We start from the raw sequence: 27,110 nt of genomic DNA on the forward strand, positions 1-27,110 counted from the left end.
TGTTCCAACAGGTGATCCGGAGGATTATTTTTTAGTGTCTTCTCTCACTGACCCTCTTCCCCCCTATTTTTCTTTCTTTTCCTTTCCTATCCCCCATTCATGTCTGTCCAGTCTCTAATAACTTAAAATAAATAAATAAATAAATTATTATTAATAATAATAATAAAAACAATAATAAAGATCAATCAAATGGATCAATATACCAATGTAAAGCCATAATGACCCACTTGGAAAAACAAATCTGCTGGGCATCTTTTTTGGCAGACAATAATTCTGATTGCTAAAGTACCGAACAAAACAGGCAAAAAAAAAAGAAAACAAAAAAGAAATGTACAGACACAGTGTCTCACAGTATAATGTAATCATATTGTAAATGGACTGCTGCTTTTCCTCTCTAACTAACTGCACACTCAAAGTGCTTTCAGTACATTCACCCAATTATGCCCATTTAGTGACTTCTAAACCAAAACACCTTGTCTTAACACACACGCACTGCAAGGATACGTTACCATGCATGCCATGTAATTTGATAAACGACCCACTAAACCTCTTCCTGAGCCACAATTGCCCCCAGGAAACAGATGCAGTCATGACATGGTATTTGAGGAGGAAACTGAAAGATTAAAAACGGTACATCATGTCAGCTCGCTTTCATTTTCAGCAACATTTGAAATCTTAAAAATATTCTTAACAACAATACTGTGTCATTGATATAAGGAAGTAATATCCTTAGCCTGAAACACTGCCCAGCCCCCTTTTTATACACAATTGACAAAAATAATAAGATATTTATTAAAGAAGTGACTTGTTTTTTATTTAATTTATTTAATTTTTGACTTCTAACATTGATGTTGCCCCTGTCAGAGGAAAGAAGCTTCAGTTCATTCACTAAAACCCCCAAAACTCCCCGCTCTCCTTCCATGGCAGTTTTTCATTCTGGGGCAATAGATCAAAACATCACAACAGAGAGTTTGAAGTCAAGGCCTCATGTGGTGTTAATGCGTTCATGAGTTAATGTTGGTTACCAATTGCTGTTGCTGGTGCTGTTCTTCCCATCTATTCCCACCTACCCCCCATTTACTTTTTACCTTGATTTTTTAAATAACCATTTCAAACTATTTACAGAACAATCAGCTGTTCTTCATTCAATAAGATGCCACACAAATTATTTGTGCCACTCCTCTCTCTCTCTCTCTCTCTCTCTCGCCGTCACTCCTAAGACTTCCCCAGTCTTTTTTTTTTTGTTGTTTTTTTTGCTCATAAGCACAGAGTGCTTGCTAGCACTGTCCTTAGACAGTAAACGTGACGAAACTATTGAGGAAAAAACACAGTGTATATATTGTTTATCATGACTGGTTTTACGTGGCCTATCAACACAATTTAAAAAATGGGATATGTCACCTTGCTCTGTCTTTAAGTGGTCATGTGATTGGCTTACCACAACTACTTTATTCTTTGTCAGTCATACAGCAACACTCATGCGATTGTTTTGCCCCCTTAGCTCCAGGTGTTGTGCTAGACTAGACCTTCCCAAAGTGTGGGGCCCGCCCCCTAGAGGGCGCGCAGAACCATTGCAGGAGGGGGCCGCGGTATGAAAAGGAAAAAAAACCAAAAACAGTGCTTGGACACTGCTAGCATAATGGACAGGTGTTTTGACGGGGCTCCAACACAAACGCAAAGCAGGAGATGAAGCATCGCTGAATATGTTTCCAAACCAACTTCATTCTAAGCCAAAGACTAGAAAATATGGTGAAGCTTGTCTTCCCTTTGGCTTCACCTGCACAAGTGGCAAGGTAGGTCTCCCCTGCAGAATTGGTTTCCCTTCGTCGGGAGCAGCACTGGGCTCTTCAAATCACAGACAAACAGTATCCCACATTCTTGATTTTTAGTTCACAAACACTTGTTGTAATGACTAACTACTCCTGACATTTTGGAGATGTTAGCTCTTTATACAGTAAAGTTACAGCGGGATACAAATAACATCAGGCTGATCCTGCCACGATTTGTTTGTTATTCCCATCACTGACCCCAACTAATATTACTGACAACCATCAATGAAAATAGTACTACTGGTAAGTCCGAGCTCACCTCAAAAGTGATAAACAAGACAGCAAAGACCAAGTGAGGACTAATGCAGGAGCTGATGGAGGTGAGCCAACCAGCATGAACATGATTTCCTGCAACCAATCAGCACAAGGCGTGAGTCAGCGAGGAGAGAGCAGGTTAAAAAGAACGATAGTCAGCTCAGTAACTGGATGGTAAATATTTCAGGAGACAGAGGTGTACATAACAATGAGTAGTTATAAAAATAAATCAATATTATGAGACATATACAGCTGATGAGATGTAGAAAGAATATAAAGCAAACATTTTTTTTTGTTGCTTTGTATGAAGAAAACCCGACAAAGTAACTAACTGAATCTCACCATGACTACATTTTAACTCTTTCTTCACTAGTTGTGAAAATGACACACATGGCCTATTTGTGGCTAGATGGCCACAGTCAGAACCTGTTGCTTCTACAGCAGCTCCAGTACACCTTGAAACCAAGAGGTTTCAGTTTGCATACTCTGAGGACCAACTCAGCTTTTGACCTTTGCCAGTCCGAGCAGATGGCACGCAAATGTCAACGAGCACTTTGTAAAATATCACACGCATGAATCATTATTCTGGTGGAAACTGTGGGATTCAAACCCTGGACCTTTACATACCTGTGGTGACTGTACGAACTAGAAAAGCACAGTTCTGAGAGCTAACTTGAAAGTCTTGTTTGCATTTTATCAGTATTGATTTTCATTCTTTGTGAGTTATTACTGAGACTAACAGTCAACAACCAGATTCAGTATCTTCTGTTCCTCTTCTGTTCATCTAATGGAAATTCTTGGATGAATTCTTTCAAGTCCTTTGGAAGCCCAAGCTTAAATTTACTAACTTTACCTGGGGTGATGAACACTTACCTCATAATGTAACTGACTGGGACATAGACTTTGTCCCTTTCAAATATTTTCCTCAACCAGTTGCAGCAGGTGGCTGCCCCTCCCTGAGCCTGATACTGCTGATTTCTTCCTGTTAAAATGGAGTTTTTCCTCTCCACAGTCACCAAGTGCCTGTTGTCTTTATCCTCCAGTATAAACTCACTTTAGTCAACTGTTGTAGTGAACTGGAGATGTATACATAAAACTGAATCAAATGTAATCGTACCAAATACTATGAAAATTGAAACTATGTAGAAATATGGATTTATTATACTAAACCTGAACCACCTACACTCACATTCCAATTTATTAAGCACACCTTGCTATACTGTAACTGCTTTAACCCCCTTTAATTTTTCACGGTACTAATAGCGTCCTGGAATCCGTGCTGAGAGATGTTGGTTCATATTGACTTGATGGCATCACACAGTTACACATATCCATGATGAAAATCTCATGGTCCACCACATCCCAAAGGTCCTCTATTGGATTGAGATCCCTGTGACACTGTGTGACATGCATAGCTTTCATTCATTTTAGGCCAAATTCTGACCCTGTCATCTAAATGTTGCAGTATAAATTGAGTCTCATCAGACCAGGCAACATTTTTCTATCTTGTAGAAACGCTTGCTTTAATTTCCTGTTATTAGCTGGTAGGAGTGGCATCCGGTTTGGTCACAAGCCCCAGCTAAAACCCACCTAGTTCAAGGTTCAACGTGTTGTGCATTCAGAGATGCTCTCCTGCATATCTTGGTTGTAATGAGTGGTTATTTGAGTTACTGCTGCCTTCTAATCAGCGTGAAACATTCTGGACATTCTCCTCTGAAAGGAACCACTGCTCACTGGATATTTTCTCTTTTTTAGATCATTCTCTGTAACCCTAGAAAAGGATGTGTGAAAAAATCCCAGCAGATTAGCAATACTCAGACAGTCCATCTTAAATCAGCCCTCTTGTCCATTGTGATGCTCAGTTTGAACTTCAGCAGGTTTCTTTGACCATGTCTACACTGAGCTGCTGCCATGTGTTTGGCTTATTTGCAAGCACCAAACATACAACATCCAGCATGCACAGTTCTCATAGTTCTGTTAGCTGAGTCTCCAAATCTCTAAACACCATGCGTTAAGGGAACACAACTATAGTTCAAGAAACGTAATGTACTTGACAAAATAAGAGAGAGGACCCACAGTTGAAAAAAAAAGGGGGAAGAACATCATGTGACAGCCACCATCTGACTCAGGATTCTCCCCAAAACTGTCATGGTCCGCGGCCCGGCGTCCGGGGTGCTGCTGGGATGTCCACGCCCACGAGCGTGGCTGCTAACCCCACACCTGCATCCCATCCCAGGTGATCATCAGGTGGACTATTTAATCCTTCCCTACCTGCTGCTCCACGCCAGTCCGTAGTCGCCTCTCAGCGGTAACGTACGCCTGCGGGAAAAGAACTCTTATGACAAACTCTCCATCGGACCTAACACTGTTTTTTCCCTGTGTACCCAGATCACAACTCGGCGTGTTTTTGTTTACGAGCCACCTGCCTGTCCACCTGTCCGCCTGAGATTTGGTTCACCATCAGCTTCGCCGTCTCGACCCCTTTTGGAGCTCCACCCCCCTCTGGTTCACTCGGCCCGGCTATCACCGTGAGACGCACACTCCACCTTCCCTCGTATGCTGCCTTTTTTCCGCACCCCAGTAATCTGTCTCTCTTTTTGTTTTACAGCCTCTCACAGCCCCGCTCTCGGCGTTCCCTGCGCGGTCCCTCGGTTTCTTCTGGTTCCATACGTTGTTTTTCAGGCTACCCTCACGGGACACCTTTAGTTGCAATAAAAATTACTTTCTTTATTCGCTCCTACCCTAGTGTGTGTGTTCTGCTACTGGGTCCTGCCTGCGCTCGGAACTTCGGTTCATGACAAAAACTAAAATTAATGAACTGAACTAATACTTAAGCAGGACTGCTGGGAACTCCCAACTCAATGTGTAGATGTTACCTCTTTTATACAGTATGTGGCAAAACCCACCAATTTAATTTAAGTGCTTAGGGGGTCATATAATCTACTGTGCAATATAAAGCGCCTTGAGGCAACTGTTGTTGTGATTTGGCGCTATATAAATAAAACTGAATTGAACTGAATTGAATTAAGTGCAATTAGAAACACTAAGAAAGCCAGATTTGTAAAAAGGTACTAAAAAAACATTTGTTGGGGCAATTCAAAGTGTTCAGCTGAACAGGGAAATATTGTAGGTCTGCTCTTACCCTTACCCTACTTCTACCCTACTCTTCCTCTTCCTGCTCTGTTATTTTTTTATCTAACACCTGCAAAAGTCACTTGAGGTCTCTTTAATATTTTGACACGTGACTGAGTTGTTCTTCCAAGTTTGAACAGGTGCAATATGACTGAGACCTAATGAAACCACTGTGTTGTACTTTAAAGACGAGTGCTAAATGATGACCTTTATGCTGATTTGCTGCTAAAGCGGTGTTTGGATCAGTGGAATTGTGCTTAGAGTTAGAAGCTTGGAGTCATGTTGCTGACACACAGCACCTTTGTGTTTTCAGTACATAATCAGTGTTGGGGAGTAATGGAATACATTTACCGCCGTTACGTATTTAAAATACAAAATATGAGTAACTGTATTCCGTTACAGTTACCGTTTAAAAAGTTGGTATTCAGAATACAGTTACTTTGTTGAAATAAATGGATTACACGGCGGTACTTCCCTGTTTCATATTGTTGTTGTTCCAGGCAGCAGCGTTACGGTTGCCATGGTTACATGGTGACGCGCGCTCTCTTTGCGACTGTGTGTTTCCTGGGTGAGAGAGCGCCTTTTGTTGTTGTTGTTGTTGTGCTAAGCTAAAAGGTAGAGTGTTACAGACATAACCCTAAAGAATGTAGCATCATGGGCAGTGTAGTCACATTTCAGTGCTGCAGGGAGAATGCACTGCCATACACGTTATGTGTCTGTGAGCACGAGGAGGGAGAAAAAGGGGAGTGGAAAGGTATGAGTTGTCATCGAGCGAAAACGGGAGCTGGAAGCATGTAAATATAATAATAACCACTTCAGCCAAGAAGAGAGCCTGACGAGCCCAGTTGTAAGTAAGCTATTAAGACTCGACTGTACACTGTGTTCGTGTTTTCCTCCGAAACAATAAGTTCCGTTGGAGCAGCCTTTCAACGCCTCTCTCTGTCTCTCGCTAGCAAACTTGACCCACACAACAAAGTAAAGCTATTTTTCGGCTACGAGCCGACAGGGAAAAACAAAACAACATGAACAGTGGCAAGGCTAAACTAAAACCTAAACTGGAAACACTAGAAATGACTATGACGACTATGAACATGATTTTGTGCAGGCATGAAAGAAACTGTGAAATACAAACATGAACTAGACACATGAACATGCCCTGAACAAAATCATGAAAATCTTGGAAACCTGAAGTGACACGGAGGGCAGACAACCTGACACAGAACAAAGGAAGAAGGAGGACTTAAATACACACAGGGGAAGTGGAAACACACGGGGAAACAGCTGACTCAAATGAACATAACAGCATCACAGGAGAAGAGTAAAACTAAACACATTAAAGAAAGAAACACAAGACTTTCAAAATAAAACAGGAAACATGGAGAGACGTAGATATGACGACACAGGCTTGACAACATGAAACACGCAAACAAGAAATACATAACAAATAGCACAGAAGGCCTGGGTGAAACAGACTAAACTAAAATTCACGGCCAATTAATAATCACAAACTCCACATTATCTTCAAAATATAACAAGAGATCAAAACCAACTGAAAGCGCTGGGCCAGAGCCAGCCCTGACACAAAGTGAACGGAGTGAATTTATACTGTTTGTTCTTTGAGCTGTTCCTTTATTTCCCATGAGTATTAACAGCACAGTGGTCAGATCTACATACACTATATAACCAAAAGTATTTACTTCTCTGCCATCACATGCATGTGAACTGGAGTGACAGGGTTTCATATGATGTTGGCCCAAACATTTTCAACTTAGTTTATGAGAATTTTTCACCATTCTTCCAGAAGTGCGTCTGTGAGGTCAGACACTGATGTTGGATATGAAGACTTGGCTCACAGTCTCCGCTTCAGTTCATCCCAGAAGTGTTGGGTTGAGGTCAGGACTCTGTGCAGGGCAGTCTTGAGGACATTTGAACTTTAAAGTCATTTTAAACCCTGTATGTATTTAAATCTAGACTTACTACTTACTACAAGTTTAAAAGGGCTTTACAAGTCACACATCTTCTTCTCTCATTTGTTTTCATGTACACCTAACAATGGGTAAATGTTGTTGCTTCTACAGCAGCTCACCTGCACTTTGAAACTAACTTGAGTTTCAAACCCTTGCCAGTACAAGATGATTGCACACACGCAAATGTCAGTGAGTTATTTAAAATATACCACATGCATGCATGAGTAATTACAATCATGGCAACTGGGGGATTCAACCCTGAAATTTGCATACCTGGAAAAGGTGACTGCACCAATAAAGAAGGCACAGTTTTCATGGTTTATATGTCAGGTGTTTGCAGCTTATGTGCTAATTTGAAGTTTTCTTGGTTAGAATTGGTGAAAAATAAAGATTGTTTTATTTCTAATGGCTTATTCATCTGAAAAAAAAAATAGAACACCTCGCTCTTAGTGGATTTGTGGTTGCAGATGTTGAATACCAGAAGCTCATTGCCGAGAAACACAGAAGTAATCACTTTAACAATCAAACCACTAATCTACTCAGTAAGAGCAGGATGATAAAACTTGCGGGTGGGGGGTGAACAGGTTTCCTGTGTATTTACAAGCAGCTCACACTTTTCAAAAGAAAAAACAAACAAACTTTTTTTATACTAGCATACACAAAGCTAAAAGAACATAGCTCAGGCCAAGGGAACAGAGGTCAGCATTTTCAGCACCAGTTGTTTTCAGTCCATGGTTTCTGGGAGCTGCGAAGAGAGATAGAAAGCAATCATGCAAAACAACATTTCCTCATTAGCAGAAAAAACAGCCTAATTCTGAGCTAGCTCGAAGCTTTCAGAAGGGGGAAGAAACTCAGAGGTTATGCAAAAGACCAGAGAATCACCTAATAGCTGACAGTAAGCCAAAATTTGTGAAGCAGCTTTCGTTGACACTGGAAATTAAGGAAAATTGGAAGTGCAATTCTACCTTAGGTACGTAGGTACGTGAGAACCTTATGTGCCTGTGATAGAAATTTGCTTTTAAGTGCATCAGATATCATCACCTTTCTAGGAAGGTTACAAGGTGAGTCCTTCCTAGTTATCTCACAACTCCTGATTTCCCCCAAATTTTTAAAACTGAGGTGAAAAGCACAAATTTGGCATGATCCATGACAAGAATGTCTATGGACAATTCCAGGTTAAAACCATGCAGGCTGGTAGAAGAGTAGTTTAGTGCCTATTGTCTGTGAATGTTCTCAATCATTCAGGTCATTGTAGTCTAAGGAGCTTGGAAAGAAAAGTATCTGGACTTCGTTTCCTTGAAGATGGACGTCAGTGACCCAGTGTTTTGTATCTGTTTAAGTTATATTCCCTGATTATGTATTATTATAATTTATCTCGTTCCCCGGTCATGTCTGTTGTCACTCCTGTCTCTGTGCTCCGTGTTTACGTTGTTCAGTTTCACTCTGTGCTTGTCGTGTTTCCTGTTTTACTTTGAAAGTCCGTTTCTCATGTCAGTGTTTCTATTTTTGCTTCCCTTGTCTCGTTAGGCATAATTTCTCCCAGCTGTGTTTTTCTCCTGTCTCCCATTCCCTGATTACTCCAGTGAGTATTTAAGGCCTGTGTTTGCCGTGCTCTGTGTTGTGGTGTGTCCTCACTGTGATGTGTTTTTTCTTCTATGATTCTGGTAACGTTATAGTCCTCTGTTCACAGTTATGTTTTCTAGCTTCCCGGTTTAGTTTCGCAGTGTCTTAGTTCCTCGCTGTTAGTTTCTAGTTTTCTACTTTTCGTTTCTAGTATGTTTTACTACAGCGCACTAAAGTTGCCTCTTTTAGTTCACCCTTGTGTCCTGCGACACTCAAAAATCAGTAGATGCACTTGGGGAACCAGGTCTTTGGTGTCTAACACAAATATAAATCAATATCCAGATAGGAGTCTCCAAGTCTGAGAGCATGCTTCTCAGAAAAGGGTCAAGTGCTCACTCTAGGTTAAAAATTAGTTGGTTCTCCAAGGGGGAGAGTTGAAGAATTTTGGAGTCTTGTTCATGAATGACCAGAAAGTGGAGCCAGAGATTGACTGACAGACTGGTGCAACACTTTGCCAGTTTGTCATGGTGAAGAGAGAAATAAGCATGGAAAGTGAACATGATCATTTCCAGGGCAATCTACATCCCACCCCTTACTTATAATTAATAAGTACACCATGGTTAGTTAGCCTTCAAACTGAACCCCAATCCCATTCAAAACATCCGCTTCTGACTTAAACAACCAAGAATTGTTAACACAGGCCAGAGCAGGCTAACATTACCTGAGGAGCCTGTCGTGTCTTTTTCTGGAATTTCACCACTGCCAAAATCTGAAAATGAAATAACAACTAAGGTTAAGCTGTTACATTTACTCATTAAACATTCAATAAAAATAGTAATAATAGACTCCAGCCCCCCGAGACCATGACAAGGATAAGCATGTATGGATGGATATTTATATTTATAGCTGAGCTGTTTCATTAAAATTTAGTGTGGTAATGTACAGAACCAGAATTACAAAAACAGTTGTCTCTGTCCAAATATTTATGGACCTGATTTGATTTTGCCATCAAAATATCATTTTGATTAAAGAGCATCCACAAAGTGATGGATTAACCACTGCAGAAACAGATGCAACTATTTTGGTAATTACAAATACTGTTCATAAACTTATGGTCTAATAAATTTGTTAAGCAGTCTATTTCACTATGTCAGAAGTACAGTATGTTTGGAGTCAGCATCCTGTAAAGATATTTACAAATTAGAACTACAGACATAGAGCAGAGGAGACAGATATTACCTGACAGTAGAGAGGCCAGCAGTTCAGTGTCATTTATTATTAAGGTTGAATTTATTTCGCCAGAAGTAAAAAAATAACTATAATCTTCATCATCAAAAGGTGGATCATCTCCCTCTGATAAAATAACTCCAGTACCTTCAGGGATAGACAAACAAAAATAGCAGATCAAGTAAAGTTGTAGCCCCAAATATATATAGCATTTAAACAATTGAATGAACATTTTAAAAAAAAATAGCTGCTGCCCCAAGCCGAGGAGTTTAAGTATTTCAGAGTCTTGTTCATGAATGACCACAGAGTGGAACAGAAAACTGACTGGTGGACCAGTGCAACTCTATACCAGTTTGCTGCGGTGAAGAGAGAGCTATGTGTGAAAACTGAGGTTGATGATTTTCAGGTCATTCTACATTCCTTTCCTTACTTATGATCAAAGCTGTAGGTTATGACTGAAATGACATCATGGATACAAGTTTCCTCTGATGAATCCTGGGCTCAGCACAACAACAGAGAGAAGATCTTGGTCATTTGAAAGGGGTGCAGAGTAAAGCTTCTACTCCTCCACACTGAAAGGAGCCACAGGAGTTGGTACAGCCAACTGACCGTGTCTCCTGGGCATGTGCTGATATATTACAGTGTATGCTAAAGATATAAAGCTAGCACACATTATAACGTATTTAAAATAACATCCAGCCGAAACAATAAAGCGATAGACAAATGAATGAATCAATGATAATGACCCAATAACATATACATGATACTACATAATAGTAATGCATCTGTATGAGGTCACAGGGCTGCATATCAGTGTTTTCTATCTTCATATCAACCTTTTATGAAAGTCAGCAGAAACTCCCCCTGTCTGGGTAGCATGAAGGGGTGAACTCTAAAGTTCCAGTTACTATTTATTTCCTTCTCATTTACTTGATTCAGGTTTTGAAAATATTGCAGGTTGGGTTAAAATACGTCCCATCTCCCAGGGCTGGTGGTACAGGGTGCTTTGTGTTTCATTAAACACCGGTGTCTGACAGTCTGGCGCTAAGGAAAGGATCACAGGTCATTAATGAAAACTTCATTTAGTTTTGCTGAAAGAAAATTCATCATTTACAGCAACAAACGCTAAACGAAATGAAGAAGCAGTGAAAAACAAATATTCACAGTTCATTAGCTTGTAGAGACACATTTAACAGCCATAACTTGAAGTACTTATTTTCGGTGTAACTTTATTAGTCTCTCACATTGCTGTTGAGGATGTTTGGCTCACGAACTAAAACACTCATGTTGTTTTAGTTCATTGAGGTTTGTGGGTATTCAATTCTGCACGACTCTGTTTAGATCCCTCCAGAGCATTTAAATTGTGTTAAATGAACTTGAGTCTTTTCTTTTTCAGCCATCATGTTGCAGATTTGCTGATCTGATTGGGACCAGATTCCTCCTGCATGACCCAGTTTCAGCTAAACTTTATCTTTGGCTGTGAAATGAGACCAAATCATTACTCCACCAATAGTGTGCAGTGGCCTATAGAGTCTGAGAAATGTCTCTTGTATGTTTCTCTCGCGGTCTCGCCTCGGAGCTAGTGTTCTAGGATGACTAGGATGACTACCATTGGGATAGAGTAGGAAAGCACTGTATAAGAACCAGTTCATTGACCAGTAACACTTACTTTTCTATTAGTTTGTTGCATGTTTTTGCAACTTTTTTGAGACATGTTGCTGCCATCAAATTCTAAATAAGCCAGTATATTTTCCTAAGATGCTACATTTTCTTAGTTTAAATATTTGATCTATTTTCTATGTTCTGTTGTGAATAAAAATGTTTATGAGAATAACAAATGATTACTTTCAGTTTTTATTTATCGCCTATATACAGCTCCTAGCTTTCAGTGAGCTTGTTTCTCACACTCTGTATTTTGGTTTAGGTTTTGTTGTATAAATAGTGACATAGTGTAATGTCACGTACTGTTCATTTGAGGATGTGTCTCAAAAATGTTATGACTTGCCGAGGACCACGTGATTTTTATTATGCCCTGATATGTAAAATCTCGAGAAAGAGCCTTTACTTTCTTTTTTATGCGTATAAAACATGTACCTTATTTGAAATGGTCTCTTTACAGCTACAATATGTCTAAAATACTGCATATAATTATTTTTGATAGCACATATAACCTATCATATATTAATTAAGCATTAATAGTTAGAATTGTAGTTTTTCTTACTAGTAAACCACATGAAAGGTTAAATAAATGTTAATTCACCAATAATTAACAACAGTTATTATAAGTGTTTCTTTTGTCTGAGCTGTTTGAAAAGTATTGGCAAATGAGCCAAAAAGAACACTTTTTAAAGCATTTTAAGGTGGTTCTTTCAGGTAAACCGAGATAGAACTTGTGCAGATCTGAAACTACACACTAATACACAAAAAAAGATCTGCTCACGCTCAAATGTTGAACTTTAGAAGTCGCAAAGATTAAATATAACCTACATGTTCCCGACGGTCAAAGGTACTTTCAACGATCAACATCTCCCCAGATCCTGCCTTTGAAACCCCATCAATACAAATCATGGCTGAGACACACCCTACCATGATGCCATTTAAAAGCAAAACAATAAACCACACGCACAGTTTTAACTCACTCACCAAGAACCCACAACAGCAGGCAAAGTGTCATCGTTGGCATCATCCGTTAATGCTTTGTTGTTCTTCTCTGACAAATTTGATGTGAAAATTTCAAACCAATCTTCTCCTCGTGACTGACAGCTGTCACCTTGATGTCTGCTTGAACTCTTCATTCAGTAAGTCTTGTATATACAAAAACAGGAACTAGCTAAACCACAGTGAACTACATCAGCTGACTTGTTATTGCTTGCAGACTTATGTAAAACTTTGACTTTGACATCAGGGCCACCATGAGGTCGATAATTGCAGCTTTTGTTACAGGTCTTTTGTACAGATTTGAAATGTTTATCCAGAGGATGCTTTTTACTCTAGTGGTTCTCTGACTTTTCCATGACTTATTTTCAACAGATCTTACTTTGAAGGTTAGCTTTTCTCATGTGTAATGTTTAACTTCCTGTGTCTGTCTTCCTCCGATTCCCTGATTGGTCTCACCTTTTAACACTGCTACATGTTGAGTAATTAGTTTAAATATATACATGCCTATATGTACACGACTTAAGTGTTACCAGATTATAAATGTGCAGGACCTGATAATGTGATAATACAGCAAAAACTTGCTGCACAATGTAAGTGCAAAATCTCTCCTTTGGGTTAGGCACCAGACTTTATCACTGATTGCAAAAGCTAAAATGCAAACATTATCTATGCCACAAGAAGAAATGACCAAGACGTAAAACAAAAATCTTTTCTGTGTCAAGTTGTATCATCTTGGTAATAATTTATTTCAAAGCAGATGATGGAACACTGGTGACAAGAAGAATAAGATCTGAGCAAACGTTCACCAGATTGCGCCAGCAGTAATGCAAATCAGAGTCAGACTTCAGTCAGGTGCACTATATTGCCAAAAGTATTATCTTATGTGCCTTCACAGGCATATGACTAACATCTCATTCTTAATCCGAAAGGGTTTAATATGATGTTGGCCCACCCTTTGCAACGAAAACAGCTTCAACTCTTCTGGGAATGTTTTCCCCCACGTTTAGGATTCTGTTTATGGGAATTTTTCACAATTCTTACAGAAGCACATTTGTTAGGTCAGACACTGATAAAGGCCTGGCTCACAGTCTCAACTCCAATTCATCCCACAGCTGTTCTTTTGTGTTGAGGTCAGGACTCTGTGCAGGTCAATCAGGTTGTCAGGTGTAAGGCTTGGATGCAGCTGCTCGTCCATAGAAACCCATTCTAATCTGAAGACCACATGACGTTTGGACTCTGCAGCAATTGACTCTGCAGAAGGTTGGAGACCCGGGCTCGCTTTATGTGCCTCAGCATCTCCTGACCCCACTGACTTTATGTGGCCTAGCACTTTGTGACTGTGTTTCTGACATTCCCAATAACTTCCAGTTGACTGTGGAATATTCAGTAGCAAGGAAATTGGTCTTGTTGCACAGATGGCATCCCATCACACTACTACACTGAAGTTCACTGAGCTCCTGAGAGCAACCCATTCTTTCTCAAGTGTTTGTAGAGGTGGTCTGCATGCCTAGGTGTTTGATTCTATACAACTGTGCCCATGAAGCAACTGAAAGATCTGAATTCAATGATTTGGATGGATGAGGGAATTCTTTTGTCAATATACTTATTAGTATAGGTTTTGAATAACAGTTCTCAGTTGGAGGAGAATCTGATAGATGCATTCACAGGCAGTGTGCACATGGGTGAAACTGTGCTTTCTACATACAGACCTCATCTATTACTGCTTAAAAATAGAGAGAAACATGGTTTCTTGGTGTTTGAAGTCAGATCGGTGATTATGTTTGCCACCTGAAAACTATGTAAGCAGGAAACCAAATCTCTTTTTCTTCCAACAAACAACACAGCAAAGACAAAAGCACAGGAGCATCACAACGTGGAAAAATTTCACCTTAAAGACAAACATGAAGTTTAAAATGTTATATTAACAACAATAAATCATATTCACAGAGGTTTAAAAGAAAAAAATAACATCTGATATCTGCATGGGAAATCAAAATCCACTGACTTTGCATCATTATATATTGCACTAATATTTTAGTCAGCTGAAGTAAGGCTTTTGATACTTTACCTGTGTGTTCGTTTGCATATGAAGACAGCAGAAAAAACACATAAACAGGAAGACACAACTGATCAGAGCAACCTGACACTTTAGATACTGTTTCAAGGATTGTCACTCACTTTGTTTGAATTTCAGCATTAAAATTTCCTCCATCTGGTTCAAAATGTTCAAAAAATACACATAAGCAAAAAATGAACTACTGTACACTTAGAATGGCTTTGTCAGGCACATGAGCCAGTCTGGTAAATACAAACAGCAATAAAACAACAGTAAGGACAAATAAGGTGCTTAATCTCACAACACTCAGTGCCTTGTATATTAGTACTGATATTTAGGACCCTAATGAGAATAATAAAGACAGTACTGATGAAACATCTATTCATTTTAACACTACAGCTTTATTTTCCGCTATGCTATGAAGTGCAACTGATCGTGCTATAGAGAAGTGTCATCAGGAAGTAAAAAATCTGATATAATCTCTCTCATGAGCTACACTTTCCTGCCTGGGATTTCCATCCTGTGTGAGGCCTTTAATCTTGACATACAGTAGTTGAAATAACTTTCATTTTTACTCATGATCAGGTTTAGCAAAACCTCACTAAAAAAAACAAGTAAAAATTCTACCATCCTTTAACCTTCTCTTCCATTTTTCTTGTTGTGGTGACACACTAGGCAGTTCCTTCAGACAACTGGTTGCATATACATCTATGGGAAAGGCTTCCTTGCTCTGTAACCTTGGGAACACTTCCCTGATGACTTTATTGTCACAATCGCTGGTCATCAGGTCATACTGAATGGAAGATGAAGTGCATTTTATGATTGACCTGTTGACAGGTTGACTCTTTCTCAGTCAGATCCACCCCTCGTTTATCACATACAGTTTGAAAAACACCCAGATGATGACAGTACATACAGTCAGGTCAAGGCTGGGACTTTACAGACCACATTGTCTGCACTCGTCTTTTATGACATCTGTGTCTCTGATTCAAGATGAGGGTTTGTCCCTGACAAACCACAGATGGTATAAAAGATAAATGTAGGCACTGTGACTTTGCCCATCAGTTTGCGAAGCCTCAAAGTCAATGTTTCAGGGTTTTATAATTAATCACAGGAACCAAAGGTGTGGATGTGACTATGACTATAAAACCAAGGAACATCACATACTCTTTAAATAATGACTAGTCATTAGTAAATAAGCAAACTAACATCCATAATCATCTTTTCTGAGCATAATAATAATCATTTGCAAAAGGAACTTACTGCTTTACTCGTTATCACAACAAATTAGTGAATGAGCTTATAAATTCATTAGGAAGTGTTTAGTGAAATAAGGGGCGAAGAGCTGATTTAAGACAGGTCTGCTTTAACTTCAGACTCTAAAGCTCTGTCCATTTTTTATTCTGTTTTTTCATAGCTGCTATGTCAGATGTTGGATGGATATTTGAGGTTTAGAAATGTCTTTGAACTACCATACACGTTAAAAAAAAAGAAGAAAATGTTGGGAATATAAGCAAGGTTAAATTTTACTGCCTCCTTTTATAAGAGAAAAAAATTGCTGGTGTTAAAAGTAAGAAAGAATTGTCTCGCATTAACAGTTTTAATGAATCATTTTGAATATTAGTGAATTGTTTACTGGATATGAAAACACAATAAAATAAATTAAAGTTTAGATCTATTTGATGCAAAGTCACTTCAGTGCATGTAAGGTAAGAGTTATTGTCAACCAGCTTCTGCAGCACTTTGTCCTTCCTGAGGAGGAGGAATAAAAAGGTCCTCTGCATTTTGAACCACATGTCTAACTTTTTCCATCTCAACAAAACCATGCAAAGATTTAAGAAAATATGGTAGAAAACTATTTTCACGCATCCCACAAATATATAAAACTCAGTACTGATTCTTCAAAATCATCTCCTTCAAAATCATTTTATAAATATCAGTCATATTCACATGGGGAAAGCATCAACATTTTCAAGTGCTGCCAGGAACATACACAACATCTGAATATTTATACTACTTAAATTATTCGCTTATATTAATCCTCGATGAGGAAAGTAGTTCATGCTACATGTTTTCTCCTTGAGCTCAGTCTTTTGCTGGTGGTCACAACACATATCCTTGATCTTATCAGCAGCAATCTGGGAGGCAGATTTTTTACAGTTGAACTAGGGGTTTGCATTCGTTACTCCTCAGAATAACAGTCCAAGGCAATGCTGTGCTCCTGGGCCAAGGCAGCCAACTCCTTCAGGAACTCGGCGTACAGGATAATGGCGAAGACTCGGCTCTTGGCTTGAGGGGAAATAGTAGGACAGGGGGGCAAGACACTGAACGGAGGCAAAGGCAGAGCGTTCTTCACAGAGCCATTGGGAAGCGATGGATCCAGGATGATGTCACCGCCCTGAGACTGGAGGCACTCTGCGGGACACACACAAGTATCATAAACTGACGTCTGAAAAACGTTTTATTTGTAACTTTCCAAAAATGACTGTGTTCACACTTTCAGAGGTGGCCTGACAACATCTACAAATTATGTATTTCAAGCTTAGTCAGAGGCTTGCCCAGCGCTATCAGTGCTAAGAAAAGCAGATGTACTCATCTGTGGCTCCAGTGTTGACTGCCCAAGAGTAATAAATGAACAATTCTCAGTTTCACAAATGTATTCTAGTCCAGAGCTTCTCTGATGAAGGCCACAAGGCCGAAACATTAGGATGCTTGCTGGCATGGCCAGAATAAGTTGGTGAAATTAAGAGCTGTCGACTTAACAACTCTTTTACGTTTTGTTAAGTACAACTTTTCACAGTGGATCATCTCTTTGTCTTTTTTATCCTCTGTCATGCCATCACAGCTCCTCAGCCGCTTAAAGACATTCAGTCATTCTTACTTTGTCCAACCTGAGCTGTTTCTCCATATCCTCACTCCTGAATCTGTCTGCCCTGAATCTTTCATTTCTATTCCTCCTGCTACCTTTCTGCCAAAAAAAACCCATTCTGCCCAATCTGAGCTTCTTCAGCTCTTTTCCACAACCACTGTTGCTTGGAGTGGTTGACTATAACTATTTAAACTCATCTACAATATTCCACTGTCCTCCATACAATTCAATTCAATTCTATGTCATCTGCAAACAGCATAGCTGACAGAGACTCTTGCCTGCTCTTGTCCATCACACTGTCCATTTAAAGCAGACTATCTAAATTGTTTCTTTAACTTTAACATATGTTGTTTTGTATCCTGTTTATATGTGTACTTATTAACCTCTGAATTTGCCATCTTGGTCTTTTGCCAACAAGAACCTCCAGGCCTGAGTGACTAGAGCAGGATAGTCTGGTCTGGCCATCACATAGCGCTCTATCTGAGCATGCAGCGACACCAGCACCTACAGAATGAAAGTGAACATAACATTTTTATTAACAAAATCCAATCTGACATGCATGAGTCGTGTCAGATGTATGACTCCTACCTGGTAAAGTGTGCGAACGTTAGGCTGGTTTTGTGTGTCTGTGCTGAGCAGGAAGGATCTCAGGAGAGGTTGTGGGTACGATGCCAACTGGGCCAGGATGCCTGTCACAAGCAGGTTTACAGCAATAGAGTTTTCGAGAAGGTTCTCCAGCCGAGACAAGAGCACACTGATGAATGGACCTGGTTAGTTTACGTCAAGAGAAAATGCATTGTATCAGGTGTAAAATAATGGGGGGGGGGGGGGGTGTCTTTTAGTCTTACAACTGACATCCAACCAACAGCTTTTTTGTATTTTCAGTGGCTACATTTATTTTTGACCACGTTACCATGTTGCAAATCTACATTACGTTAAGCGTTAATTGGAAAAAATTCTGAATATTTGACACAAAAGAAACTTTCTCATTCTGTCTTGTAAAAATGTGTATAGTGACTGAGGTTAATAAATCAGTGAAGCTGCCTTAAATGTTACACAAGCACAGACCTGTAAATGGAATTTGATGTCTCCTGCCGCCTTTCTTTGTGTCGCTCCTGATCTTCTCCGCTTCTTCTTCCTCTCGCATCACCTCTTCCTCTTCTTCTGCCCCAACGTCATCCCCAAAGGAGCTAAAACCAAAGTCAGTGCAAAGCTCTTCCTCCTCCTCTTCAAGTCTTTGCCTTAGCACTTGGACACGCTTCCTGAATGTGTCAATATCCTCTGTGATGTCCTCATAGTCTGGTTCTACCCCTAATGACAGCATGAGCTCACAGTATTGGGACAGGAAGTCATTGTTGTTTGTGTTGTCGTCAGGCAGGCTTGGAGATATGGGACGGTCAAATGATTCAGATCCATGATGGCCATTGGTTAAAGTGTTTTTTACTAAACATGTTGAGGGTGACTGCATGCTTTCATGTACATGTTGCTGATGTGCTCCAGGTGTATGGCTGACACGAGCTGTAATGTATATATCATCATCTGCATCATCACATTCGTCGATGATGTCAGTGTTTACATTGAAGCCATTGGTAAAGAGCTGATCTCCCAGTGACCCTCTGTGTCCAAATATCCTTTTGGTTTCTTCTTCTTCTCCTTCCTTTGTTCTCCCTATCTCCTTTTCACAGTCCTCACTCCTTCTTCTTTCCTCTTTTCCTGCATCCTCGCTCCTCCTCCTCGCCGACATAATGCTGTTTACAGTTTCCAGAACCGTCCTTCCTGTTGTTGTTAACATTGTTGTTAATGTTGTCGCTGTTGCTGAAACTCGCTGTCCTTTCGAGATGCTCCCACGGGATTGGCGATTTGCCAGCATGATCCGATCCAAAATGGCTGCCTTTGCATCCTTTTTAGCAATGAGATCATAGACAAGAACGTCATCCTGAAACTCGGATTCTTCAACATAAGAGCCGCGCACCAGCTTGGTTGCATTGCGCCGCATTTCCTGGATGTGTCGAGGAGGAAGTGGGGGAGGTGCTGGCGGAAATGTGCATGTGTCTGCCTCCAATGATACATCCCCATTCGCCAGCACCACGTTTACCACAGCTGAAACCAAGGGATTGTCATCTGCAAAAATGTCATCCCACTCCAGTTCAAGGGCGGAGCTGGCTCTGCCCGCTTGGCTGTTATCTAAAGAGGATGGTGTAGGGGAGAGGGCAGAGGGCGGAGGACTGATAACCAGTGAGCAGATGGAGTCGCTCTTGACTCGCTGCATGAACTCTTCCTCATCTTCCATGTTGTTACCAGGTGTATCAGATCGATACTCTTGAAGTGGAGGATTGATGCCATCATAAGAAGCCGACCATAAACGGCAAGACCTGCCAACAAAGAAAAAAATATAGATTCAATAAACTTCTCTGAAATTACTCAGTGTATAACTTTTAGTTAAATTCGAAAAATTCCCAAATCATAACCACAGGGCTCTGTCACAGCAATGCTCTAAATTAACATTATAAATACTAAGATCCCAGTCAAATCCATTCACTGGATTGATCATGGATGGAGGCCCAAAGTGATGAAACCCAGTGCAAGGCAGTCCATGACCTTGAGCCCATATTCTGATTGGTAGAGGTAGGGACACAAGCGTGTCCCGAGCGTGGCACGAGTTGGGCCTAAACAACATTAGGATGGTAGTTTAAAAGTCAGTAGTGTCACAGCTGTGTCCTCATGTGTCTCCACATCCCCTGATCACCTCATGTGTGCATTTAAGTCCTCTGTCTTCCTGTGTTCAGCGTCGTGTCGTCTGTGTGTCACCCTTCATGTCATGTCAGGTTTCAGGAGTCTGTGCTATAAGTTTATAGTTCCTTCATGTTCCTGCACGACGTCCTGTTCATAGTCATCACAGTGACCTTGTCATTGTCTTCCTAGTTTTTATAGTGAAGTCTCAGTTTTCTTAGTTTTCAGTTTTCCCCAGTTTAGGTTCCAGTTTAGTTTTGCCTCTGTGCTTCCTGCCTTGTTTTGTTGCCCTGATTATCAGCCGTAATAAAAGGCTCACTTTTTGTTCAAGTTAGTTTTGGTCTCCTCACCTGTGTCTGCTCCTGGGTCCTCACACACCCACACACGGTCTGCCCCCGCAGAGGCTTAAAAGTATGTATTTATGCAAACTTTTACACTAAGACTTTCAGATCTGAAACAATAATGGCATTCCCATTAGCCAACCATTATCAGATATTTGCATGCCAACTCACAAAACAAAGAGTATAAACAAGTAAGCATTAGCATGTAACTTAAAGTGTTGCTCAGTCTTAGCGTGGCTGTAAGCTGTTGTTCTCGTTTCTTTTATTAGTCTGTTTCCTGCACCTAAGATTACAACGATAAGGAGTGCATTTTTTTGTTTGATTTTGGTTTCACTGTCAGATAAAAGACCAAACTCATTATTGTGGCAACATTTATCTATTACCACAAATGTCTCAGTTCTCCTACCTTAGATGTGCCTTGCTGGTTTTCAGTTCGCGCTTATCTAATTGTAGTTTGAAAAGCAAAACTATGAACTTTAACTCGCCTCTGTCAGTGCGCCCCAGGGTGGCTGTGGCTACAATGTAGCTTGCCATCACCAGTGTGTGAATGTGTGTGTGAATGGGTGGATGACTGGATATGTAAAGCGCTATATAAATACAGGCCATTTACCATTTAAAACCAATAACAACAATCAAGGTTTTTAGTACAAATGTAATAGCATATGTTGACCAGCAGATGTCACTATAACACTATGAACCACTTTCACTGTTTCACACTCTGGTTTGCTGCATGTTTCCCAGTAAGTGGTGCAATGCACCATGTACACCAGTTATGAGAAACAACCCAAATCACATTTAATTTTAGTAATCAGACCCAGGCTGAACCATAGTCTTTTTGTAGAAGAAGAAGAAAGGCACACTAACCTGCGGGCAGTGGAGATAGCCTGACAGGCATCCCAGAGGTAATGGAGGTAGTTTACATCCATCAGGAAGTCTGAACCACGACAGTAACCAACGCTGTCTGACACTGACAGATCTGACAGACGGTTCAGGAGGAACAGGTCAGTACAGCCAAAGCTAATGTATAAATAAGCCGTTACCCGCTAACATACTGACCGGTTGCTTTGGGCCAGTGGATGTGCTCTGAGTGTGTGAGTGAGTTTTGGAGCTGCAAAGGGAACCAGGAGGGCATCAGCAGTAGGAAGGAGGCAGCACTGGAGGAGTAACAGTCCCTCTGCTTCAAGAAGCAGCGCTGCTTCCTGCTCAGGTGGCTGCAGGGAATCAGATACCTGAGGAGACACAGAGCAGTTACACTCAGTCCAAGCATGTTATACACAACTGGCATCCAGGTGCAGTTTCCCCATGTTAAAATGCTTTATAGTAAGTCAATAAAGGAAGCTGTAGCTGACAGTGATCAGTGAGGTCTTACCATCATAGATAGAGTGTTTGTGCTGCTGGTGTTTTAAATGGATCGTCTAAATAATACATTTTCTGCAGTGAAGTTCCAGTTTTAGTGAAACTGTAATATTTTATTAGCACTAATTAAAAGATGTGTGTCTGTGAGTTGCTGTTAGACTGACCTGAAGACCAGCTGCAGCATGACATCTTCACAGAAGAGCCCAATCAGAGTCCTGAACAGAGCCAGCGACACCGTGCCCAACTGAAGGACATGCAAAAGGTCAAAGGTCATTTACTGCATGACAGAGCATGAAGCAGCTGTATTAGATGACTGTGTGGATACCTGGAAAGGTGTGTTGACCCTGCTGACCAGTGTGTCCAGGATGTGAACGTTGTCATGTGTGTGCAGCAGGATGAAGGAGAGGAAAGTCTGGAGGAGGGCGGGCTCAGAGATGGAGCGCAGGAACAGGTCCAAGTATGCTGTGGTAGTCATCACTTCCTCCACCGTCAGCTACTCACAGACAGACATATGATCACATTCACTAGGATGTGATTATGTAATAGGTATTTCATGCAGGTGTTTTTATCCTGCTGGAATTACAGTAAAAATGCTGTATTAATAGCTTTCCTGTGAGATGTTTACTGGTGACTAAATGTAAAAGATGAGGAAATAAATGTCCTGTCTGGTCACTTTAAAAACTTTAGTGGCTACAAAAACAGCTGAAATTACTGTATGGTCAAACTTACACTCTATAGAGTATAAGTGTAATGTTTTTGCATGAATAAATAAAGTATTTATGGTTATTACAGCAGGAAGACCAACATAACTGTGTTTGGTAACCAAAACCTCTGACAGTATCATCCTTTAAAACTCTGTGTTATATAACAGGCAACTATTCCTGTTGTAGATTTCTTTCGGTTTGCTGCCTGTACCTGCACAGCACTTTATCAGGGACTTTCTTTACAGTGTCGTGATGAAATGTGATACCTTGTGCAGAGCCGGAGCAAGTACAGGCACAAGGAAGCCATTGTAGATGTAACCAAGCAGCTGGGAGCGGATGGACGGATGAGCCACCTGAGGGAAACAAAGATGTACACTTACAGAGTAAAAATAAAGTGTGCGTGCGTGTGTGTGTGCGCGTGTGTGTGTGTTACCTTGGTAACAGCACTACAAAAGTCCAGAGAGTGCAAAAAGTGGACCAGAGCAGGAACCTGTTGACCCAAACACAAAGTGTTGATTCATTTATTCTCATTAATTGTGTTACTAACTTGTATAATTAATTAACATAGTTTTATTTTTCATACATTTATCTAAAGCATACTTGTGCATATTATACTGCACATATCACTTTTTAGATTTAATTACCATTGCAAAAGCTGTTACACAAGTGTTGCATTGATATACTGGAAAATTAGTTGTCTGGCCAAGTCAGGAAGGAAGGCATTCATGCTTGAGCATAGTACAGATTAAGTGTACTTAAAGTGGAAGCTCTTCATCTTCAGTCCTCTGAAGTAATGAGGAAAACCACAAACTTTGCTTAAGTGGCTTAAAACTGAAACCTCCCAGGCACCAACAGAAATACACCCCCCACACACGAAGGTACAAGTCCAGACACTACTTTTGGTTTCTCTCACAGTTTCACTCATTCATGATTTCATCCTGTCACCCCAGCACTGTGGTTGTTACCTGCTGCCAGTCCGCCTGGTCCAGAGAGTGCCAGTCCTCGCTGTAAACCTGCAGCCGAGCCGGAAGAGACGAGTACAGACCGGACAGACCCGTGGCCAGCACCTGCAGCAAACACGCACATACAGGTGTTTAAAATTTACATTCTGAAGAAGATTTGGTCAAAAAGAAACAAAAAGAGAGACAACATTTGGAGACTTTCGCCATACCCTTAACGACCAATTTTAGTACCTCAGTGTAAATCAACAGGCATGGTTTAAATTAGAATAGTTTTCAGGTTTTCCAAAGGGTCGCTGCACGGGCATCAGCCCTGATGATGCCTGTGGGGGTATATAAGGGTTCATCAATCTTAAATGATAGGTTCACTGACATTATAGATTTCTTTACCATATTTTTATTTACTATTAAACACTACTATTGTGTCCCTGAAAACATTAGTTCCCTAATCCCAAAAATGTATGCTGACTTTGGAGCCACAACTCCTGCTGAAATTTTATTTTACAACTTGCTGATTTTGGTGTTTCTGGATGCTTTTGACTAAAGGTGGAAGTGACTTGTGGCAAATACTGTCGTGGTCCGTGTTATATTTGTTGTTTTTCTCATGATTCTTTGTATTTCTAGATCGTTCATTTCCTCCTGCCTTCTCTGCTTCCCTTCTTTCTGTAAATCAGGGACCGGGGCCCTCTGGTGGACTGCAGCAACAACAGAAGGTCAGTTTGAAAATTACTCATAGAAACTATGTACAGTTGCATATCTATATAATAATATGTATTTATACAACATGTGTATTAAAACTGTAAATAGGAGGTGGTTAGTTTGTGATAGTACTCATTACTCTGACTGAAATTTGCTGCTCTTCTGTTGCAGGTTGAGTTTTGGTCACACATGACATGACACTTTGCATATGTAAGGCGACCATATTTTGATTTCCAAAAAAGAGGACACTTGGCCCAGTCAGGAAAATTTTTAATATTACTGTTTGTTTAAATAAAATTTTAACATATTTAAAAGATGCCTTCTCTGTGCGGTTAATGAATGGTGAAATAAAAAATGTCATATAGGCTTTTACAAGTCAACAAGTGCAAAAAAATAACTTAAAAACCTGTGGAATTAAATAATGTTACAGAAATAATGCCTCATCTGTATAAGAAAGCTTACCAGTGAAGTACCAGTGAGGTATTGTGCAATGGTTTCTGCTGTCTCATTTGGCGTTTCTAACCTCAATTAATTTTGTCTGCACGCCACCATTCTCCCAGTCAAAGTATGATTGGGAATATTTTCTCTGTTCCATGGTTACTTAAGTCTGAGAAATGCCACAGTACTGGATTTCATTAAGAGCTTCAAGAGTGACTTGAACTACCACCTACAGCACAGCAGTTCGGGGATGACGTTGCAGATATGGGTCCTCTGTAGGCCTATAGGAAAACCCGGACATTTTCATCCATCTCAAAAGTCCCCCCGGACGCCTCGGACAGAACGTGAAAAGTGGACATGTCCGGGGAAAAGAGGACGGTTGGTCACCCTAGCATGTAACTGGTAAGCATTAGCAATTTATAGCTCTGTGTTACTTGGGTTTTTTGTTTGTTTTTTTCAATAAAAATTTCAAGGAAATACACCACCTTCTCCTATATAATGATTAAAGAGAAGATTTCAGAGTTTCTGGTTTCTAAATGGGCCACAGCGCTCTTTACTTTGGTAATGGCTTGTCTAAATATTTCAGTGGGACCTATTTGTCTTTTTTGATTAATCATACATTAAGAAAATGGATATAGCTGTGAGTCCAAGAGCTGCAGCCTTTAGACAAAACCATGAGAGGCCTTTCCTTGTGTTTCAGGTCTTTATGCTAAGCTAAGCTAAATGGTAAATGGCTCACACTAAAAATGGCATTTCACAAACTGGTCCTTTAAACACAGAGGTGAGCAAAGAAGTAGCCTGCGGAGCGAGAAGTTGTTTCTAAAAAGAAAAGAAAGACATTGTTTCATTTGAGACAAAAGAAACAGGGATGAGATATCAGGAAAAAGGAAGAAGAGAGGAGGAGAGCTGGTGATCAACATCAGTATAAACAGCAGCAGTGGTGGCGGCGCTGGTCGTCAACAGCTGCCGTCTCGGGTCTCGTTAGCAATCGGGCAGGCGTCCAATCATGTGCATGTTGCTAATCCCTCTTTGTGTTGGGGCCAATCTCACGCTGATTTACTAAGCTGCTCTCTGCATAAAGATTGAGGTCAGCTAGTGGTCACATGAGCTTAAATCTGACACATGGACAAACACAAGCACACACAGGTGGCACGTGCTCAGATGTCTTTGCTCGCCCTTTCACATATGAAACCCCCACCGTGGGTCTCTCTCTCTCTCACACACAGTCAGGAACTGGGAGGGTTGGAGCCAACATGGCTGACGCAGTGATAAACACTGAAACACACAAACATGTACTTACATTACTGTAACATTTAAGGGTCTTTTTTTATTGTTATGACATTTTATCACATATACATATGTTTTTATATTTTCTTTAATTACTTTAATTGTTTTTTCAAGTAACTGACTGCTTAATTAATCAATTACTAATAGTAAGGTTCATTCAATTTTGTAGAAACACGATTTTTCTTCAAATGTTCCCGTTTTCTCTTATTTCTCTTTGCTGTTTCTTTGGGTTTCCCTCTTAAGCCCCCTTCATCACTTTCCACAGTAGTTTTCCCTCAGTTATCTGCTTCTCCTCTCTCTCTGTATCCATCACACACAGTCCCAGAGGAAGCAGTATGAGCTCATTAGTTTATTGCATAACTTGCGCTAATGAGATTACAATACAGAGGGGAGATGAATGGGGGGGAGCTCATACACTGGCTCAAAAACTACTGATTGTATTCATTAAACAACCATCTGGTTCATAAAAAATCTGTTAAATGATCAAGGGTCGGGCTGTTAAAGGGCCTTTTTATTCTCCTAATTCCTCTCATTTCCCTTCTTATCCGTGCAGTTTGCACTTTTAATAAAAGTTATCCAGATCTGTGAGAAACATGTATTTGATTCTTTCTTTCTTAGTTTGTGCTCAATCCTCTCAAGTAAGTTTTATGAAGTGTGTGTATAATCTTGCTGACAAACAGAGAAACAGAAAACAGTCAGTTGCTTCACTTCAGCAGAGGAATAAACGCCCTTTTTCTCTGCAGGCTGGAAGGCATGTGGAGATTAACCCAGTTTAGCTGGGCTAATGGGGGTCTATGTGAGATAAACTGGTGGCTCAGCTTGTGAAGAATAGCTTTAAACACTTTACAGATGTGACATAAATCTCACGTATTTAAAGTTTCACAGCATAATGCAAACACAGAAGTCTTAATCTAACACCACTTTGTTCCCACCATATTCATAATGTTGCACAATGTCTTTGAGAAAACTGAGAAAACAGGTTACCTGGGTACCCCTGTAATATATTAACTACACTGTGATTCGTTAATCAGCAGTATCCT

At 40.3% G+C, this 27,110-nt stretch overlaps 1 protein-coding gene and 1 long non-coding RNA gene across 3 annotated transcripts in view; both read right to left on the minus strand.

Annotated features, from left to right (window-relative positions):
• Positions 1–6,828: 6,828 nt before the first annotated feature.
• LOC113017505 (uncharacterized) lies at positions 6,829–12,741 on the minus strand. 2 transcript variants are annotated; one of them, XR_003271492.1, is made up of 4 exons: positions 12,617–12,741; positions 9,986–10,120; positions 9,468–9,515; positions 6,829–7,928 (listed from the first exon to the last, which is right to left on the minus strand). It is a non-coding gene; the product is annotated as an uncharacterized LOC113017505 (long non-coding RNA). The 2 variants fall into 2 exon arrangements; XR_003271491.1 differs by lacking the exon at positions 12,617–12,741 and having other exon boundaries at positions 9,986–10,771.
• A 607-nt stretch (positions 12,742–13,348) lies between these two features.
• Positions 13,349–27,110, minus strand: part of LOC113017530 (protein FAM160A1-like) — a 28,287-nt gene continuing 14,525 nt past the window's right edge. The window contains exons 8-18 of the mRNA XM_026160681.1: positions 23,653–23,754; positions 23,121–23,177; positions 22,954–23,040; positions 22,309–22,476; positions 22,148–22,227; positions 21,684–21,856; positions 21,492–21,603; positions 18,625–19,928; positions 18,145–18,323; positions 17,940–18,060; positions 13,349–17,102 (exon numbers count right to left, since the gene is read on the minus strand). Coding sequence (XP_026016466.1) covers positions 16,870–17,102; positions 17,940–18,060; positions 18,145–18,323; positions 18,625–19,928; positions 21,492–21,603; positions 21,684–21,856; positions 22,148–22,227; positions 22,309–22,476; positions 22,954–23,040; positions 23,121–23,177; positions 23,653–23,754 — 2,616 coding nt within the window. The 3' untranslated portion in view covers positions 13,349–16,869. The remainder of the gene's footprint in view (positions 17,103–17,939; positions 18,061–18,144; positions 18,324–18,624; positions 19,929–21,491; positions 21,604–21,683; positions 21,857–22,147; positions 22,228–22,308; positions 22,477–22,953; positions 23,041–23,120; positions 23,178–23,652; positions 23,755–27,110) is intronic.

The sequence above is a fragment of the Astatotilapia calliptera genome, unplaced genomic scaffold, assembly GCF_900246225.1.
Source record: "Astatotilapia calliptera unplaced genomic scaffold, fAstCal1.2 U_scaffold_14, whole genome shotgun sequence".
In the NCBI taxonomy this organism is placed as follows: Eukaryota; Metazoa; Chordata; class Actinopteri; order Cichliformes; family Cichlidae; genus Astatotilapia; species Astatotilapia calliptera.